This window comes from Marmota flaviventris, chromosome 3 (genome assembly GCF_047511675.1).
Source record: "Marmota flaviventris isolate mMarFla1 chromosome 3, mMarFla1.hap1, whole genome shotgun sequence".
Classification (NCBI taxonomy): domain Eukaryota; kingdom Metazoa; phylum Chordata; class Mammalia; order Rodentia; family Sciuridae; genus Marmota; species Marmota flaviventris.
Window position 1 is genome coordinate 172,730,261 of NC_092500.1, and position 18,908 is coordinate 172,749,168.

The 18,908-nt window shown below is 46.7% G+C and overlaps 1 protein-coding gene and 1 non-coding gene across 3 annotated transcripts in view; both read left to right on the top strand.

Moving 5' to 3' along the window:
- The first annotated feature begins 1,459 nt into the window (after positions 1–1,459).
- The window catches only part of Gata4 (GATA binding protein 4), a 40,679-nt gene continuing 23,230 nt past the window's right edge, over positions 1,460–18,908 (top strand). For both annotated transcript variants that reach the window (XM_027927127.2, XM_027927128.2), the window contains exon 1: positions 1,460–2,072. In XM_027927127.2, coding sequence (XP_027782928.1) covers positions 1,460–2,072 — 613 coding nt within the window. The remainder of the gene's footprint in view (positions 2,073–18,908) is intronic.
- Positions 18,278–18,350, top strand: Trnaa-agc (transfer RNA alanine (anticodon AGC)). Its single transcript has one exon. It is a non-coding gene; the product is annotated as a tRNA-Ala (tRNA).

Here is an 18,908-nt window from a genome sequence, read left to right on the forward strand (position 1 = left end):
ACAACAGGTGCTTCAGAAAGTGGAGTTCTATGTTTTTAGGAAGAAGAAAAAACAAAAATCTCTGGCATTATGAACACAGGATGCTAGGAAGCATACAGTCAAACTCTATGAACTGTGCTTTTCCCAAGCAGTCTCACTGGTGTGCTGATTCTGCATATGGGTGGACCTGTGATTCCACAGGGAAAAAAAAAAAACAAACAAAAACTGTCCAGTGAATTAGAATGGTTCACTGAGTTGTTCTGTAAAGTGATCTTGTACATTTCTTCTACTCTTTTGGTCCCCATATGCAATCTGTAAAATGTCTAAAATATAACTGTTTGCTATAAACACGTAGCTAGTCTGATTTGACATCCACACGGTATAGTGTATGGATAAGGGGTTTCATGATCCTTTTTAGAGATTTTGCAGACACAGTTGCTCATTTATAAACATTGAGACTCTACCTCTAGCCTTTTTGTTTTTAAGATTGCAAACAAAACTTTCTTAGGTTACTGGTTTTTATAAAGATTGTCATTGTTTCCCCTCTGACAATCTAAAAGTTCTTGGCCAGGTTTGCTCAAGGAGAAATGGGGGGGGGGGAGGGGAGGGAGAGTTCTTGGGTCCCAGGCATCCCCCTAATCTGAAACTCTCGAATTCATAAAATATTGTAGCAAAAATATGCTTTGAAGAATAAGGTAAAATTAAAGTCCTTCCTAATAAGCGATCAAAAATAAACGACCTAGATCACAATCAAACTGGTCTAGATCCTACATGTCCAAGACCCCACTGCCACAGGGCACCCTACCAGAGGCTTGCAATACCCCACCGCCGGGGCAAAACAAAGGCGGCGTCTGTCCTCGGAACCGCGCGGCCTAGGAAGCCGAGCCTGAGTCGGGCATTTAGTTTGCAGGGCAGGAGAACCAACCAAGCTTGGGGACGGTGACCTCTGAAAGCTCTGGATGAACCTCTTTTTCTCATTTTGTCGTTCTTCCTTTAGGACCCTGGCTGCAGCAAGGCGAAGGAGTCCTCTAGGCCTTCGGAATTGGAGGCTTCCGCCTGGCGCTGCGGGTGCTCTGGAGGCAGTGCACTGCGACCCGCGCAGGACCAAGACCTCTGGACGTGGCAAGTGGGTTACCCGAAGGCGGGTGCCCCCACACCAGCGCCCAGGCACCACCTTGCGTTTTGTGCCGCCCTGAGCGCTCCAGACCTCCAGGCCCTGGGCGGAGAGGCCCCTCCTGCACCACCTTCCGGAACCACCAAAACTGCAATTTCGATTTTCCTGAGTAAACAGGAGCCCAGAGCCTTTGCTCGATGCTGGATTTAATATGCAGACCTCTTTGAGGGCCTTGGTCTTTTTCCCTTTGGTTTTTAATCATTTTTGTGACAGTCCCTCACACGTACATTACTAGTCTCGTGGTCTTCTCTCCCCGCGCGGCTCTTTGACCAGCGAGGAGGGCGACGCGAAGAGCTCCCGGGGGCGATGTACCAGAGCCTGGCCATGGCCGCCAACCACGGGCCGCCGCCGGGGGCCTACGAGGCGGGCGGCCCCGGCGCCTTCATGCACGGCGCGGGCGCTGCGTCCTCGCCGGTCTACGTGCCCACGCCGCGGGTGCCTTCCTCGGTGCTGGGCCTGTCCTACCTCCAGGGTGGTGGCGGGGGTGCTGCCACCGGAGCCGCCTCGGGCGGCAGCTCGGGCGCGGCCCCGTCGGGTGCCGCTCCCGGGACACAGCAGGGCAGCCCAGGCTGGAGCCAGGCGGGAGCCGAGGGAGCCGCCTACACCCCGCCACCGGTGTCCCCGCGCTTCTCCTTCCCGGGGACCACAGGGTCCCTGGCTGCCGCCGCCGCCGCCGCCGCCCGGGAAGCCGCGGCCTACGGCAGTGGCGGCGGGGCGGCGGGCGCGGGCCTGGCCGGCCGCGAGCAGTACGGGCGCGCGGGCTTCGCGGGCTCCTACTCCAGCCCCTACCCGGCCTACATGGCCGACGTGGGCGCGTCCTGGGCCGCGGCCGCCGCCGCCTCCGCCGGCCCCTTCGACAGTCCGGTCCTGCACAGCCTGCCCGGGCGGGCCAACCCCGCCGCCCGACACCCCAATCTCGGTGAGTACTGCGGGAGGACCCCGAAAGGGGGCCGGCATCAGGCTGGCTGTCTCCAACCCTCCTGGGGCTGGAGATTTAAAGTGTTGGGTGGGGGAGGGTGCTTGATGCCATCGAGTTTCCAACGTAAGCAAACTGGAAGACATGCTGGTGGCGATGGGCTGTAGGGCGGTAACAAAAAAAAAAAAAGATGAAGCGGAGACAAGCCCAGACCCAGAGTCCGTCCGGCTCCCAGCCCGCGGAGCCTGGGAGGACGGCGCTGGCGACCCCGCGGGGTTTCTGCTCCGGTTTCCTCCCCACCCTCCTCAGCCGCCTCAGTGGAGCCCTGATTACACTGGCTTGGACCTGAGATCCAGGCCATTTGGCAGCCCAGTTGGAGGATCCCTCCAGGTGGCAGATGATTTTCCCGTGTGTGGAGGGGTGGGTTTCACGCCGGAAACAGGAGGGACCAGCAAAGGAGACCGCCTGGGGGTGGATTGAACTGGGGTCTGCGCTGGGTGGGTCTTCTGGGCGCTGTGTGGTCCCGTAGTCCCAGGTCCGCAGGGCTGGGATGGGGCCAGACACCTCCGGTTCTTTATATTTTCCGGGTTAAATAGAGACTTTGCAGCTGCTTCCACACCTTGAACCTCCTCTTCCCCCTTTTAGGCAGGGCTTAGAAATCATGATGGACGCAATTCAGACCTGGGAGGGACTGCAATCAGCCCCACTTCCCGGATTTGTAGATGAATGAATTGATCTCTCGGCCTGGCACTTCGGCTGAGAGAGACAGGGAAGTGGCAACCACTAATTCAAAATGCAAACGACCTCTGGTCTGAGGAATTTCAAGGAGGACTGGAGGATCGGGTTTGAATTGAGTTGGCTCTTTGGAGGGAGGGGAAGCCCAGAGAGAAACAAAGTTAACATTTATTGACTACCTACTAAGTGCTAAACCCTTTGCTTTTGTTCTGGCTTTGAAGAGTAAAGTCTGCCTCTCCCTGTTTCCAGTATTGAACTGGCTCCTGTAGGGACACTGGCTTTGAAGACCTTTTAAATTATTCTCTGGCCCTGGGTGGCTGGGGTAGCTCTCCGGGAGTGGGGGTAGGCATCCAAATACACATCCCAGGTAAACTGATTAACCAAGGACGTGGCGCCGGGGCTGGGGGTTGGGACTACGGCTCCCTGCGTCCCCCTTCCCCACACTGGGAAACCAGATGGCACCCCTGGGGGGGAGGAGGGGCCCGCACCAATCTCTGCGGGTGGACCTTTGAGATAGTGTGTGGCAGAGTCTCCATATAATGGTGGCTGGAGGGGGGTGTGTAGGGCGCTTCCGCCCTGCGTTCTTATTCTCTGGGGTCTCTTCTGAACCCCTTCTGGGGCCTCTGGTTTAAAATAGGATTTAAAATAGGGAGGAATGGCCCCCACAGTCTTCAGGGTGGCACTGGGCGTTTCCTTTGGAACCCCTGTAGTCTTGGAGTGAGAATTTGGTATTTGCTTAAGAAAAAGAAGGAAGATGCAAATCTAAAGACCAGGAGATGTTGGGGACCTCCAAGTTACAGCCTCAGCAGTAGTTACAACACAAAGTGACACTGTGTGAGTGCTCACTGTGGGTATTTGGATTTCACCTTGCAAGCCCTCCGCACAGGGAGGTACTGAAGTCCTGGTTCCCCAAATTCCAGGGTCAACAGTGGGAGCTAACCTTTGAGGAGCATCTAGCCAGGACTGCTCCTGGCTCTGGCTCAGCTCCACCCCACCCTTCTTTCAGGAAGCCCCTGGGTTTTCTTTCCTGCCACAGCCAAGAGTTTTAAGTGGTCAAGTTATGAAGGTGCTACGTTGTCTCTGAAGGAAGGCCAGGCATGTCGGGTTGTTGGCGCTGAGACCTTCAGCATGTTCTGCTGGTGGGCGGGGCTTACATAAAAGCATCATTTCCTCCAAAAGCAGTGGCCCCTCCCACCCCTTCCCCTTGTGGAGAGTGAGCCTAGGGGCCTGGGCCTAACACATGCTGGAGGAGCTCTCCACCCCAGCTACTCCCCCAGATTCTGTCTCTGTGTGTGGGGGGTGCTGGGGGCCGGTGTCAAACCTGGGGCCTCCTGCTCACTAGGCAAGCACTTTAACCCTGAGCCATATCCCCAGCCCCTTAACGTGTTCTTCCCTCACAAGGTCCTTTGGTCAATGCCTGGTAGCTTAGGTGGCCAACTCTGGTGATGGGAGGAGGAGAATGGTTTCCATGCTGCTTGCTAAGAGCTCGGTGGGGAGCTAGTGACCACCCACCTCTGAGGTGGCAATACAGTGCGCTGGAAAGAGCACAGGTGTCTGAAGTTGGGCAGACCTAGTTTGGGTTCCAGGTGCCCCATGTGATCTCAATCTACCTCTTTTTCTGTAAAATGGGATCATCAGGACTACTTTTAATGTTGTCTTAATTAGATAAGGTGACACTTGTGATGTATAGTATTTGGCTTTGTCCCTTCACAAATCATGACATTTTATTAAACACACTCACTGTTATGTACAGTGACCAATTTTTCTGTTTTTTTTTTTTTTTTTTGCCCCCCTGGACTGAGGAGATTCCCGGAACTTTTAGTGCTGACCTGAACAGTCTCCAGTGAATAGGATGGTTGGTCATAAGTAGACATGAAATAGGTAAATGACTCCCTGACCTGGTCTAGGGGAATTAGCTGGGAACAAAGAAGAGAAAGCAGAGAAGGTTCTTCCCTCCATGTGAGTGTCTAGAAGTCTTCACCTAAGTGGTGCCATCTGCACTGGGCCTTTTTTTCTTTTTTAGTTGTAGACCAACACAATACCTTTATTTATTTATTTATCTACCTATGTAGTTATTTATGTGGTGCTGAGCTTCAAACCTAGTGCCTCACACGGACTAGGCAAGCGCTTTACCACTGAGCTGCAACCCCAGCCCTGCACTGGGTATTGAAGGAGTTGGCCAAGAAAAGAACCTGCAGTTAAAACAAAAACAAAATGAAAGAAAGAAAAAAAGAAGATATGTCCTCACTTATCAATATACTGTGTAGTGCCATGAAATAATGCAACATGGCCCGCCTTTTGCTTAAAAATGTATTTATTAACACAAGTAAAACCACAAAGACTAATTCAATGAGGAGAAATTTAGACTACACCTTTATTTTTCTGTGAAGTATTATCTGCTTTGGTATTAATAGTTAACATCTTGCCAGAGTTCTTACATTGGTTATTGGAATAAGACAAAAATCAAGATGATAAAAGGCAACAGGGCTATCTGTAAAGCCCTGCACTTAGGTTGGAAGAAATTATTCTGCCCTGACTAATGTATGTGGACTTTAACTCATTCCAAGTTCAATATGAGCAATGACCCTGAAACAATTATTGAAATCCATTAATTAGGCACATAAGTGGAGTTCTGTGACCTTCCTGAGGGCAGGTGTGGAATCTTACTCATATTTAAGTGCCTGGCACATGCTGGGCACTTGACAAATATTTGAGTAGAGATCTGGGAGATATTGCCCCAGTCTCTACCCTGCCCTGGTCAAACTACAGGGAATGGCTGCTTGAGTCCTTTAAGAGGCAAACTGAGAGCCTCGAGGGAGCTTGGGCAGGATGGAGAGAGTCCTGGAAACCTTGGGGAACTGCTGGAGGAAGCAGGGCTTTCAAAGTCTACTGTCTCTAGGGACGCTGTGGGTGAGTAGATACTAGGTCTCAGAACACTGTTGCCCATCACTGTAGTCCTGGAAATGCATCCTGGACACTGGCGGTGTTTGCAGGGAGGATGCATGGTCACATGCCAGTGGAAACACACAGTCTGTTTTTGCATTTCAAGGGCTGGGATCCATGTGTGTTGTATAACAGTGGCAGGAGGATTAAATAACCAGTTGTGGTGGTCACACTGGTATATACATTTGGCAAAACTCATGGAAATACAGTCTTAAAATAGTGTATGTACATTACTCCACGGTACAGTTGATGCTCTCAATGAATTAATGTGTGTGTATATTTGAGACTGAAAAGGAGACTGATATGGAAATTATATGTAAATATGCCTTGAAGGATATCATGTGGTGGTAGGTGTTCCTGGAAAGGCTAAGGAATATATTTTACTAAGCAATATTAATTCTTTTGTGTCATGGAGAAACAAGCAATTATAATATTCTCAAAGGACCTCAAAAATTTTGAATCATTTGAAAGCTCCATGAAAATAACAATGAAATACAGGTGTGCCAATTTCTTTTAAAAGTTTTGTTCCATTAGGTGCAGGGTGGGGCACTCAAGGTGCTCCAAGAGTTTGTTTATGGCGGAGATCTGTGGAAAATGCTGTAGTGTATTTTGGACCTCTGGGGGATTGCTTATCAATTAAGCCAGTTGCTTTCAGAGCCAGTTCATTTATTTTGTGAGACCAACTCTGAAGTAGCCTGTTTGACTAGAGAACAATTTGTCAGTCTTCAGGAAAACCGAAGTTGTTTAACTTTCCGGTTACCACCCTGAGCAGGTCAGTCAGAGTTGGAACTGGTCTGTGGTGCTAAGTAGAGAACCAATTCAATAAGGAAGGTGTGTTGGGGCCGCCTGGGGCATGTCACTACCCCCAGTGAGACCTGTCACTGCCCAATTGTGTCCTATCACAAGGTCGGCCACATTTGCTAGGCACTTTCTAAGCACTCAGGTGGAATGATGCACAGGACACAGTTGTAGATAACATTTTCTTCTGTATCCCCCCTATATTTTTTTTCTGTCTTAAATGTACTAAGAAAACAAATATACTCTAAGGTGTGGGGAAACAGGAACTCTGATACCTGGCTGGCAGTGTAAATTGGTACAACCTTTATGGAGGTCCCTGGTGGTATCAGTCAAGTTACAAAGTCGATAGCCTTGACATAGATTTTTTTTTTTTTTTTGCACCAGGGATTAAATTCAAGAGCACTAAACCACTGAGCCATATTCCCCTTTTTTGTATTTTATTTGGAGACAGGGTCTCAATGAGTTGTTTAGCACCTTGCTTTTTGCTGAGACTCATGATCCTCCTGCCTCAGCCTCCCAAGCTGCTAGGATTACAGGCGAGCACCATGCCCAGTTTGACATAGAAATTTTGACTTCTAGGAAGAAATTTCGTTCTACAAATAAGCAGCACATATTCATTTCATTACTGTTCATAATAAAAAAAAAAGTTGGAAATAACCTAAATGCACATAATTAGGGGACTGTTTGTATATATGTGGTACATATGAACCATAAGTGTCATGGAGGCATAAATAATCATGAAGGTCATTAAGGAAGTCGGTAGGATTTTAATAGTGTATAGAGCACCATACTCTGTATAAAAAAGAAGAATAGATTGTTTTCACTTGAAAATACACAAATTATCGCTGGAGATATTCTAGAGATCATTTGTAAAGAATTTGAAGTATGAATTTGTGGCTTTGGTGGACTGTGGGGAGGATGAGGATGGGTGAGGGATGAGGCTGGGAAAGGACATTCACATTTGTGCCTTGGAACTTTAAAAAGATTGTAATCATTTTAGCTATTTTTGTACTCATTTATGTGCTTCATTATTAATTTAGTAAATAAGAATACATTTAAAATACAGAGAAGTTAAAATTAGATTGGCTTAAAAATTTTTAATTATATTTATGTGTACAGTTCAGTGGTGTTAAGTATATTCATATTGCTGTGTTAACAGATCTTCAGAACTTTTTTATCTTTCAAAACTGAAACTTAATACTCATTAAAAAATAGCTCCCAACTGGGCATGGTGCTGCATGCCTTTAATCCCAGCTGCTTAGTAGACTGAGGCAGGAGCATGGCAAATTTGAGGCCAGCTTGAACAACTTAGTGAGACCCTGTCTTAAAATAAACAAACAAAAATAAAAAGGTCAGGGGATGTAGCTCAGTGGTAGAGCTCCCCTAGGTCAATCTCTAATACCTCAGAAAAAGAAAAAAATCATTCCCGATTTCTTCCAGGCCCTCAGTTCCTAGAAACTCCCATTCTGCTCTCTGTCTGTATGCAGTTGATTAGCTACTTCATGTACATGAAATCATACAGCATTTGTTCTTCTGTGTTTCAATTAACAGAATGTCTTCAAAGCTCATCTACACTGTAGTATGTGCCAGTTTTCTCTTTAAGGCTGAATCTATTTCACTGTAGTATAGAGCACATTTTGTTTGCACATTCATGCATAGGTGGACTCTTGAGCTGCTTCACCTCTTGCTCTTGCGAACAATACTGCATATATACATGGGTATGGAGGTACCTTTAGAGTTTGTTTTGTTTTTGGTAGTGGGGGTTGAATGCAGAAGTGCTTTACTGCTGAGCTACATCCCTGTCCTTTTAATTTTTTATTTTGAAGCAGGGATTCACAAAGTTTCTGAGGCAGGCCTCAAACTTGCAATCTTCCTTCCTTAGCCTCCTGAGCTGCTGGGATTACAGGTGTGCTCCACTGCACTGGTCTGAACCTTTGGAATTTTGAAGGATGTGAATGTTATTACCTATTTTTGAACACTTATTAAGCCAATTAAGTTTTTAAAAACAGGCCTATATTATTCATGAATCTACTTCCTGATAGTCTGTCTCCTGGTTTTTGTTTTTTTAAAGAATTTTCTATTTAGTGTTTATGGATACACAGGAAAAGTGCTTTAAGACATAGATTGATGTTTATTGAATTTTTTTATTGAATGTTTATTGAATTTTTACTTGTTCTCTTGTAAATTCCTTGGGAGTCCTTGGTCCTAAAAATGTCTTCAAGACCCTTCCAGATGAACACCATCCTTACCTGCAGTCCTGAATTTAGCTTTTGATTTTGCTTAATCACCAGGATGCTGTTTTACTAAGTGTGGGGGGGGGGGATTCTGTCTCCTGATCTCATTTTATAGCAGCAGCAGATAAGTCAGCGATTGTCACATGCCCCCACCCCTACACCCATGAATTTCCTAAGGTCCCCTTATGGGCACAACACTCACCTTCTGGCCCAGCGACCTCTCCTTTTGGGAGTTGACCCTCAGGCTATTCTGGGGTCTGAACTTGCTGGAAAACCACTAACCTAGTAGCCCTCCTTTAGGGCAAAAGGTGATTCTTTTAAACCAGATTTTTATCCCTGTCCTTTTAAACAATGAAGTTGGACTGAATTTTAGAGCGAAAGTTGCCAATGCTGCTTCAGTTTGCAGGAGAAAGAAAAAGGGGTGCTAGTTTTTCCTTGCCATGTTCTAGAAGAAAGCAGTCCTTTGAGGCTGCTTTAAGACCTTTGATAGGCCATGTCACACTTCATGGATGGAGTTCTCCACATTTTATTGGTTAACTATATCGCTATTCCTTTGTCACTTCCTAAAGACAGGAGGATGAGTGGGATGATAATAGGGATAGCCTCAACTGTGCTTTAATTTACATAAAATAAATATCTAGTTTGGGTACTTTAATGTTTGGATCCCAGCTAACAACCTGGTACTCTAGCCCGTTGTGAGGAATAAGTTGGTCCTTTGTCACCAGTGAGGAAATCATCAGTGACAGGGACTTCCAAGCCTTTCCTGGAGAGGTGGGTATGATGATCTCCTTTGTTCTGGAGGGAAACAGATACTCAGAAAGATGAACTGATCTGCTCACAGGGAGTGAACAACAGCTCCAGCTCAGAATCTCGGGAAATCCAGCCTCTGGGGTCGTGCCACCCACTCTCCCTCACTTCACATTTGCCACACTGAAGGTGAGGCCTTGTCCTTCAGAACCACCAGGTATGAGGGGCTAGAGGCTCCTTCTCCCCTCAACTCCACCCCCAGCAGCTCGCAGCCTCCCATCCAGTGCGGGTGTGGTCTCCCTTGAGTACCTTTCAGTGAATGCTGTGGCAGGAATCCCAGGAATTGCACCAACTTCCTCTTCAGCCTCTGGATCCTGGTGTGCAGGGAGTTGGAGAGAGGTTCCCTGAACTCAAACCCTCCACCCTGGAGGATTCTCCCAACTCTAGGGAGACAGTTGTCTGCTTATGGGAGCAAACCCTGTGGCACTCTCAGAATTGCCTTTCCTGAAAGCAGGCTGTAATCTTCCCTATTTTTGCTTTTCTCTAACATCTTCAGAGAGAGGAGGAGAAAACTGTGATAATTCTGACCTTAATAAAGATGAGCATGAGGCATGGATCAAGACTGAATAAAACCCCAGGCAGAAGGGCCCTGGGGAACTGGCCTGAGCGAACCCAGCAGCCAGTCAGTAGAAGTTTTCTTCTTTCTGGCAGGTGGCCTGTGGTTTTATCTATTACTGCTCTGTAATCAGAATTGAGCGGGGATAGTCCAGCTTCTTATCTGAATGGAGGAAATTTGGTTCTCTGGCCTTCTGCATTTTGCAGGAGCCCAATAATTGACTTGATGTTTTAAAATATCTTTTCCCCTATAAAGATGCAGGTAGTCCAGGCAGGGAAGCCATTCTGTGTCTGTAGTTATTAAAAAGCCTCTGCAGGTGGAATTTGAGTCTTTCACTCTGAATTGAATGATCATGGATAAATATACATTGTTTTGGAGAATGAGAAATTAAGAAGTTACCACTCAAATTTGCTGGGAAATTTCAAGGATGATTAGACCATGGGCTTTGGGATCCCCCAATTGCAGAGCTAGTTTTGCATCTTAGAATTGAGTCCTTAAATTATTTTTTCAACTTCTTTTTTTTTCTTTCTCTCTCTCTCCCATTTTAAACCTCCATTTCTACTTCCAGAAATCTAGTCAAACTTTATCACCTCTGTTTGGAACTGATCGATAGCAACTGGTGAGCAGGTTAATTATAATCGCAGAATAAACGCTGAAGTCTCAAAGTTCACCACTTTTGCAATGTTTTCAAACCCCTCCAGGACCATGCCAAGAGGCGCTCATTGACCTGTTCTAAGCAGGTGTGGGAGTTTGAACCAGGGGCAGGCAATCGGATCTGATTCAGGACAACTCAATTTGGTTTCTTATCTGGAGCTTTTCCTATCTTATGATGTCTGTCATTTCAGATAAAAAAGTTCATCAATTGAGCTGGGAAATGGCAAGCTACATTTTCTTCTGATAAAAGTTTTCTAGTTGTTGTTTTATCAGGTTAGGTTGAAATCGTATGTGTCTCTGTCAAGGTCTGCAATGACCTTTTCAGATATTTTATCAGGTATTAGGTGAAGGAGACCTTTTTTTTTTTTTTTTCCTTTCTTTTCTTCGACCTAGGAAAGAATGACCTGACTTCTAAGATCATAAATCAAACCAGGTAAAGAGAGGCAATAATACAAGTTGCCCCTCAAAATTGAGTAGGCGGGGAAAGACAAACAACAAATAAAACTTGTCCCTAGCACATAGCGAGAACTTAACTTGACCCTAAATAAAGAATGTGGTTCCCACAGAGTGCACACTAAATAGGAAAAGACTGCTTATTTGAAAAGGAAAATGTTTTCCAGGCAAAGATGGCTTCAGAAAAACAAGTAGTGGTTTTTTTAATAGTATCATTAAAACTTTAATTATCCTTCTCCTATTAAACTCAATGCATGTTTAATATGGCAAAATGAAACACTTGGATGAACCCGTGTGCAAATAGTTGGTAATCTTACCATCACAAGATAACCACACTAGGCATTAATCCTTGACTTTCCACTTAACCATCCCTATGTAGGCATGTGTGTATCTATATTTTTAAATAGTCATAAAAGTTACTGTTTAAAGTCACTCAGCACCAAAGACAATTTCTCTGAGATTAGTGAGCCAGACTGGCTCCCAAAGACTGATCCCTTCAATAAAGCAAAATTGGGAATTGATTGAGGGAGCTGTTAATAATAGATGATCAAATGGGAAAGGTATGTGTAAAAAAGATGTTTTTTTCATCATAAGAGTATATAAACTCTTATATAGCCAACTTAGAGTGTCCTTTGGGTTTCAGAGACTTAAACATGTAAACTAAGCATGCATTCTACCTCTGAGCTATACCCCTGGCTGTTTATAAATTTTAAATTGGTGCCTCTTGAAGTGAGGGTCGCAGGCCGTTTGACTTTGGATGCAGTGCTGGCTGGGACATGTGAGCTGTAGCTGGCAACCTGCAACTCAGAAGGGGAACAGGAGCCCAGCAGCTCCAGGAGGGGATGGCTCATCTGTCTGCTGAGGAAATCTGGGATCTGTCCTGTGCCCTTGCTTTCCTGCTGTATGATTTTGGGTTCCTCAGTAGACCTCTCTTTGCTTGAATATCTGTATTTTTAAGAGGAAGAAATCAATCCAGATACAGAAATGGTGAGAAAGGCTGCTCTAGAACTCTTTGGAGATATTTAAAATCCAGCATCCCTCAGGAGAACCACTCAGGTTGACAGCATCTTTGCCCAGACCATAGCTACCATATTAACGCTGACCTCTGTGAGCCTGCTGGACAGCAAACCTGAATCCACATCATCTGTGTCAGACAGGTTTGTGTGGCTACCTGACTCATTAAGCAACAGTAGCTGTGATGTCTTGGGCTTGATGGACTAATTTTGTCCACTAAAATATAAAAATCAGTCTTGGGAAATCATGACTTCAGAGTGGTCAGTTTGGTTTCTGGATAAGCTCATTCAGTGTGGGAGGTTCTAGGAAGCTGTGGAGATTCAATAGAGGGCAGTGCTGGTTACAAAGGCCAGCACCAGACACATCCTTTTCTTCTGCCCACTTCCTATGAGCCACACACTTGGGCTATGGAGATAAGAAACGAGCAAGATGCTCTCTGAATCACAGCAGTGTAGACCTGGCACAGGAAATGAAGTGAGTGTGCAGGCCCAGGGCAGTCTGGAGATCTGCAGGGGACAAATCTGCGTTACTGGGAGCCCTTGGGATACCCTAGAAGCCTAGACCTGTCTTGGTGCTAGAAGGTGAGTCCAGGCTTGCTGGAAGGACACTGGTCAGTGGAGTCCTGAGAGCTGAGTTGGGGTTTGCATGGGGAAGTATCAGCAGAGGACAGGGCCGGAGGCTGGCTCTTGTGTAGCCTCCCGTGGAGCATTCAAGGCTGGGAAGCAAACAGAGCCTTCAAAATAGCTCCCACCTGGCCTGGGAGAGTTAGAAGACATGGAAGTAGAGCAGGATCCAGTAGCACCTGGGAGCATAGCTAAGATTGTGAGGTAGAGATGCCCAGTGGCTCTTGCTGACTCCTTCAGGGCAATGACCGCCTTCCCCTGCCTTGCCCCACCCCTCCATCACAGCCCAAACTGGTGCAAATGGAGCCCCACTCTCCAAGTGCATCTGAAGGGAGTTACACGTCCGCACCCTGGCACAGGCAGCCGCATCATTGGTAACAGCGGACACACAGTTTGGTGTGAGGTGCAGCGCCTGGTGTTCAGGCTGAGAGGGAAGAGGGGACAAAACTCCAGGCCAATTTCAGCCCTCAAACGTGGATCCCCACCCTGGAATGCAGGAGGGGTATGTTTAGTCTGACCCAGGCTGCCGAGTGTCTTGTAAACCCCTTTTCTTGTGCTCTCTCTGGGGGTGTAGGCGGTGACAGTGGCCTTGAATAGGAATATCAAGATTTACAGAGGAAAACTGTGCAAGTCCTCCTCACCAGGCCCCATGAGGTGCATTCACCAGAGCAGCTGCCCCAGGGGATTATAGGTGAAGCTGGAGGGCTCCAATTCACCTGGCTTTCTTATTTTGAGTCAATTACTCTTCTTTAAGTTCAATTCTTGCCATTTATTTATTTATTTTGCAGTGCCAAGCTTTGAACCCAGGGCCTTGTGCATGCTAGGTGAGCACTCTACCACTGAGCTACAACTCTAGCCCCAATTGTAGCCCTATAAACCAATTTTTTTAATATAGAAAATTTAAATGTGCAAAAGTAGAGCATAGAAGATCCATCCTCCAGCTTCAACAAAGATTAATTAATGACTGGCTGTTTACCTATGCCCCCAGTCACTGATCCCCTGTTAGTACTCTTTTAAAGCAAAAATCAGACGACACATCCTTGCATCTTCTATGTCTCTCTAAGAGATGTGTGGACTGTTTTTAAAAATATAACCCAAGTGCCATATTATCACTTTGAAACAAATTAACTGTCACTTTTTAAAAATCACTAAATATCCAGTGCACAAATTTCCATTTGTCTAATTTTCTTTCTTGTTAAAATTAGTATCTCAGTGACACTGTAAGTTGTCTCTGTTGATAATGACTCTTAAGTGTCTTTTAGTCTCTAGGTCACTTTAATTTTCTTGTCATATGTTTGCCAAAAAATCAAAGCTTTTCCTGGAGAGCCTCCGAAGACTGGATCTTGTTGTGTGTCCTTGTCCTGTTTTCACATAAACCTGCAGTTGGAGAACTGAGCCTAATCAGGTGCAGGTCTGCACTGCCATTGAGTGCTGTGGGCTGGATCCATAATTTCGTGAGAGTCTCAAATGGTGCTATTATAATGCTTTCATTCCTTCTTCATTTATTAGCTGAATTTTTTATAACGACAAACAGATTTCAATTTATAGAGTATTTGCTTGTCCTGAGGTACAGTTTGGGTAGAACAGTCAGGATAAATGCTTGCTGTTTTCACTTTACTTTTTCATTTTCAAAATAATGAGTCTGTTTCCTAGCATCCTGTGTTAGTCAGCCTTCTGTTGTATCACCCATACTTGGGAGCTGTGTTCCCCTGTCCAGCAACTGGCTCCCTTGTAGGGGCAGTAAGGAGCCAGAGAAGGAAGACCTTAAGATCAGGCAGAGGAGTTTGGGCTTTGTGAATAGAGGGCAGGTGCAACTAAAACTTCCAGGTGGGATTATGTGCACAGCGGGGGAGAAGGGTGTGAGACTGGCAGCTGGTGTGGAGGCTGAGGCAGGTTCAGCCCAAGGCAGATTCAATGGGGCAGGCAGCAGTGTGTCTAGCCTGGCAGTAAGTGATGGCGGTGGAATAGAAGGAAGGGCACAGGGAAATCTCCAGGGCAAACTGGGTATGGACGTCTGTGGTGAAGACCACGGTCAGTATGTTTCTCTTGGCCATAGGGTGGGGAGGATGAGCCGCCGCAGCATGTGTGAGACCCCCTCCTGTGCCTCTGCATCTCCAGTTTATGCGTTCTGGGGATGGGTCATCTTGACACTACTGCCCAGGGCTGGCACCTGCATTGGCTGAATTTCCTTTGGATCCTGGGCTGTCCTTCCCTGTTGTCATGGAAAGTGTAACTCCTGTCACTGGGGAACCCTCTACTTGGCCTACACGAGGGTGGGGTGAGGAAGGGGCATATGCTATAGTAAAGGGACCCTGTATCATGGTGAATCCTGGATTAGAGGCTGATGTGTCATGTGGCCCTGGCCAGTGTCACCTCACTTCTGTGGGATTCTGCTGCCCCATCAGGGACTCAGACCCATATTTTCCCAGGTGCTTAACTTATTGGGTTGAAAATGTTTGCAGGAACTTTTGAATGAGGAGGTGAGTACTTTTTTTTTAATAGATTGTAGAAATTAAAAAATAATTTTTCACTTTCCAGTCCAATTCACACCTCCTTCTTGGCCCAAGGACAGGGAGTCTGACTAAGCGCCTGCTGTCCAGCAGTCTTCCTGGTTGATGGCACAGGCTGGGGAAAAATGGCCCTTCTCGGGAGGTCAATGTGGCCTCTTTTTGACAGGTTTGTTACTGGGAGAACAAACTACTGTATTTCTGGTAAGTCCCTTGGCATTAGGCTTGGGCGAGTCTTGGTCTTGTTGGGATGAGAGGAACTTCCCAGCCTGGCTCTGGACTCTACAGGTTAGGATTACCTCTGTCATGGTACTTGGGAGCATGGACTTGGAACCCTGGCTCTCAAGAAGTGCTGGACCATCTGCATCTGACTGTCCATCTTTTTTTCTACCTCATAATTCTATAACGGCTTCTTATGCAAGCTCTCTGTCTCTTGTTCTCTCTCAGTGGACTGTGGAAGAACTGGAAGCAAAAAGGGGCTGAATCAAAGACCACAAGGTCACACTGTATCTTAGTAGCTAAGAGCAAGGCAGAAGGTGGACCTTATAAATGTCTGAACACTGAGGTTAGGTTTCTCATCGGAATCTCTGTGGGCATCTCTGCAGGCAGCTTCACACATGTCTCCAGGCAGAATTCCTGAGAATAAGCCCAGGGCCCGGGTTCTCACTACCCTTCACCCTACCAGTCTTTTTATTTGGATTATCATTCTGGAGACTGCACGTGTTTCTAGGGCAGGAATTAGACCTTACTTCATTTGGGGGTCTGTAATACAATTGCCTAGGAAATTTCAGATAAATGTCCATTAACTAAAAAGATAAAAGTCTAGGATTCATCCTAAAGCAGATGCTTTGGTCCCATGTTTGTGCTGTATGAATGGCTCTACCAAGTCACCTCCAAGGGAGGAGAGAGTCTGTCCTTGTGAAAGGGGCCCCTAAGGCACAAGTTCAGAGATAAGACTGTCTGGATTCTTGGTCAGTATCGCAGGGAGAGGAACCCTGAAGAGAGGTGGCGGCAGATTGAAGGAGTGTAAGAACTCTGCAAAGGTGCCACAACCCAAGCTACGAGGCGAGCGAAGAGCATGAACTCCCCTGGCACTTTCTCAAATGTAACAGAAGGAGACAGGGCACCTGGAGGTGGGACCAGCTCTTTGGGCGAGATGGGTGGCCATGAGTTTATCATTGCCTCTGTCTGAAGCCCTGAGAAGGGGAGAGAGCCCCCAGGGCAGGGAGGAGATGCTATGAAGGCAGAGGAGGGACTCTGCAGAGCTGGCTTCCAATAAAGGTAGGGGTGAGGTGCAGGTGTGTGGGCAGCAGCAACATACCAGTGATAGAGGAGCCAGAAAGGAAGCTGAGAAGAATGGTTATATGCTCACCGTGTGCTCATTGTGTTTTAACCTTGTCGTAACGTCCTGGGCCCATCCCTTTTTCCCAAGGTGCCCTGCTGAGCCAGAATGGTGCCTTCTTAGCCTTCCAAAGGATATCCCTAACCGGGTGCATTGGTGTACACTGTAATCCCAGTGACTCTGAAGGCTAAGACAAGAGAATCGCAAGTTCAGTGTCAGCCTCAGCAACTTAGTGAGACCCTGTCTCAAAATAAAAAATAAAAAGAGCCAGAGGATGTACATAGCTCGGTGGTAAAGTGCCCCTGGGTTCAATCCCCAGTACAAAAAAATAAAAAAACAACAGAAAAAAAAATAGGGCTCCCTGCAAAGCCTTCACCTCCTGCCAACATTCTGGGCCTAGAGCCAGATCTGCTACAGTCTCTCTCTGCCAGTTTATAGAGACCTGGAGTTTTTTACCCTGCAAGCTTATGTCCTGCTGAGCACATAAGTCCACTGCTTTCCTGTTCCTCATGTGGAGCAGGGTCCCAAGCTCCTTAGCCTCTCGAGAGACCTGGAGAGAGTTGTCACTGCTCTCAACCTCATCATAACAAACGCGTAGGAGCTCAAAGAGCCCCTGTAGACACAAACTCTCCGTCGGATGTGTTTAAAGGGTGTAAGTGCCTGTTGATTTTGGAGGCTAGTCTCTCCTGCCTGAAGTGCTTCACAGAAGTGACAAGACACTTTCCTTTGGGGAATGTTGATATTAAGTTTCCTGCCCCGTGTAAACACAACTCCAGGAATGGCATTAATAATGGGGACCCTGTCCCTGAGCAGAGCTGTGGGGCCAGAGTGGGTGGTGGGGAGCAGGAAGAAGAGGGAGGGGAGCACTGGCCAAACGGACCATAGAACTATCTGCGCACTAGAGGGTGGACCCATGAGCCAGGCTCCCTTGGGCTTCTATTCCTCATTGGGCTTCTGTTCCTCACTGGGACCTACAGTGTCTTATTGTTTGGCAGCTGAGAATGGAGAGGCAGGAGAGTCTTGTGGCTGAGGAGCCGGTTCAGATAGAGACACCTCATCTAAAATTCTGACTTCTTCTTATAATATCCCCTAGTTTTCCCATCAATAAGATTGAATAGAGGGCTGGAGATGTAGCTCATTGGTAGAGCACTTGCCTAGCATGCACGAGGGTGGGTTCTAGCCCTAGTACTGAAAACAAATAGAAATTGCTTTTTTTGGGGGGGTTATTGTATTAGTGTTAATAGGCATAGTACATGGCATGCAGTATCTATATGTGTTAGCCATCAGTCACTAAGTCACTAGAGGAGATGTTATTTAAAATAGGATCTTTTTGGTTCCACTAATAAAGGGTTAGGGTGTAGAGAAGACTGCCAGGATGAACCAATGAGGGTTTTGTGTATGCATTAGAATTTGCCTGGGCATGGGGGTACACACCTGTAATCCCTCAACTGGAGTGTGTGCTGAGGCAGGAGAATTGCAAGTTCATGGTCAGCCTCAGTAACTTAGTGAGACTCTGTTTCAAAAATAAAAATGTGGGGGTGCTGGGGTTGTGGCTCAGTGGTAGAGCACTTGCCTAGCGTGCATGAGGCACTGGGTTCAATCCCCAGCACCTCATACAAAAATACTAAATAAAGGTATTGTGTCCACCTACAAATATATATATATATAGAAAGAGGCAGGGTCGGGGCAGGGCTGGAGATATAGCTCAGCAGTAAGTTGGAAAGCATCCCTGGGTTCAATCTCCAGTACCAAAGGGTTTTTTTTTTTTTTGTTGTTGTGTTGTTGTTGTTTTTTCTTTGAATCAGTCCACATGCAGGGGCAGGGTGATGGACTTACTGTCTATATTTCCTTCTTCATGGGGGGATACATGGATGTAAGCAGAAGCTAATTGGGATTATAGAGGCCTGAAGAATGATTTTTTTTTTAAACTTTAGAACATTGTAAATATCCTCCCAAGGGAATTAGGACCAGTTGTCTACCTCCAGTAAGGTCTGAACAAAAGGAAGATAAAGCTACTTGAGCGGAACCAGAAGGCAGCAGGATGGTGTGGTTCAGCTGTGGGTGTGTGGGTTCCCAGCGAGCCCTCTCCAGGCTGGACCGTGGGACTCTTGACAGCGAGGGAGACCTCCTTCCAGCTTGCACTACTTCAGGGGAGGGTTTTCCAGGCTCCAAG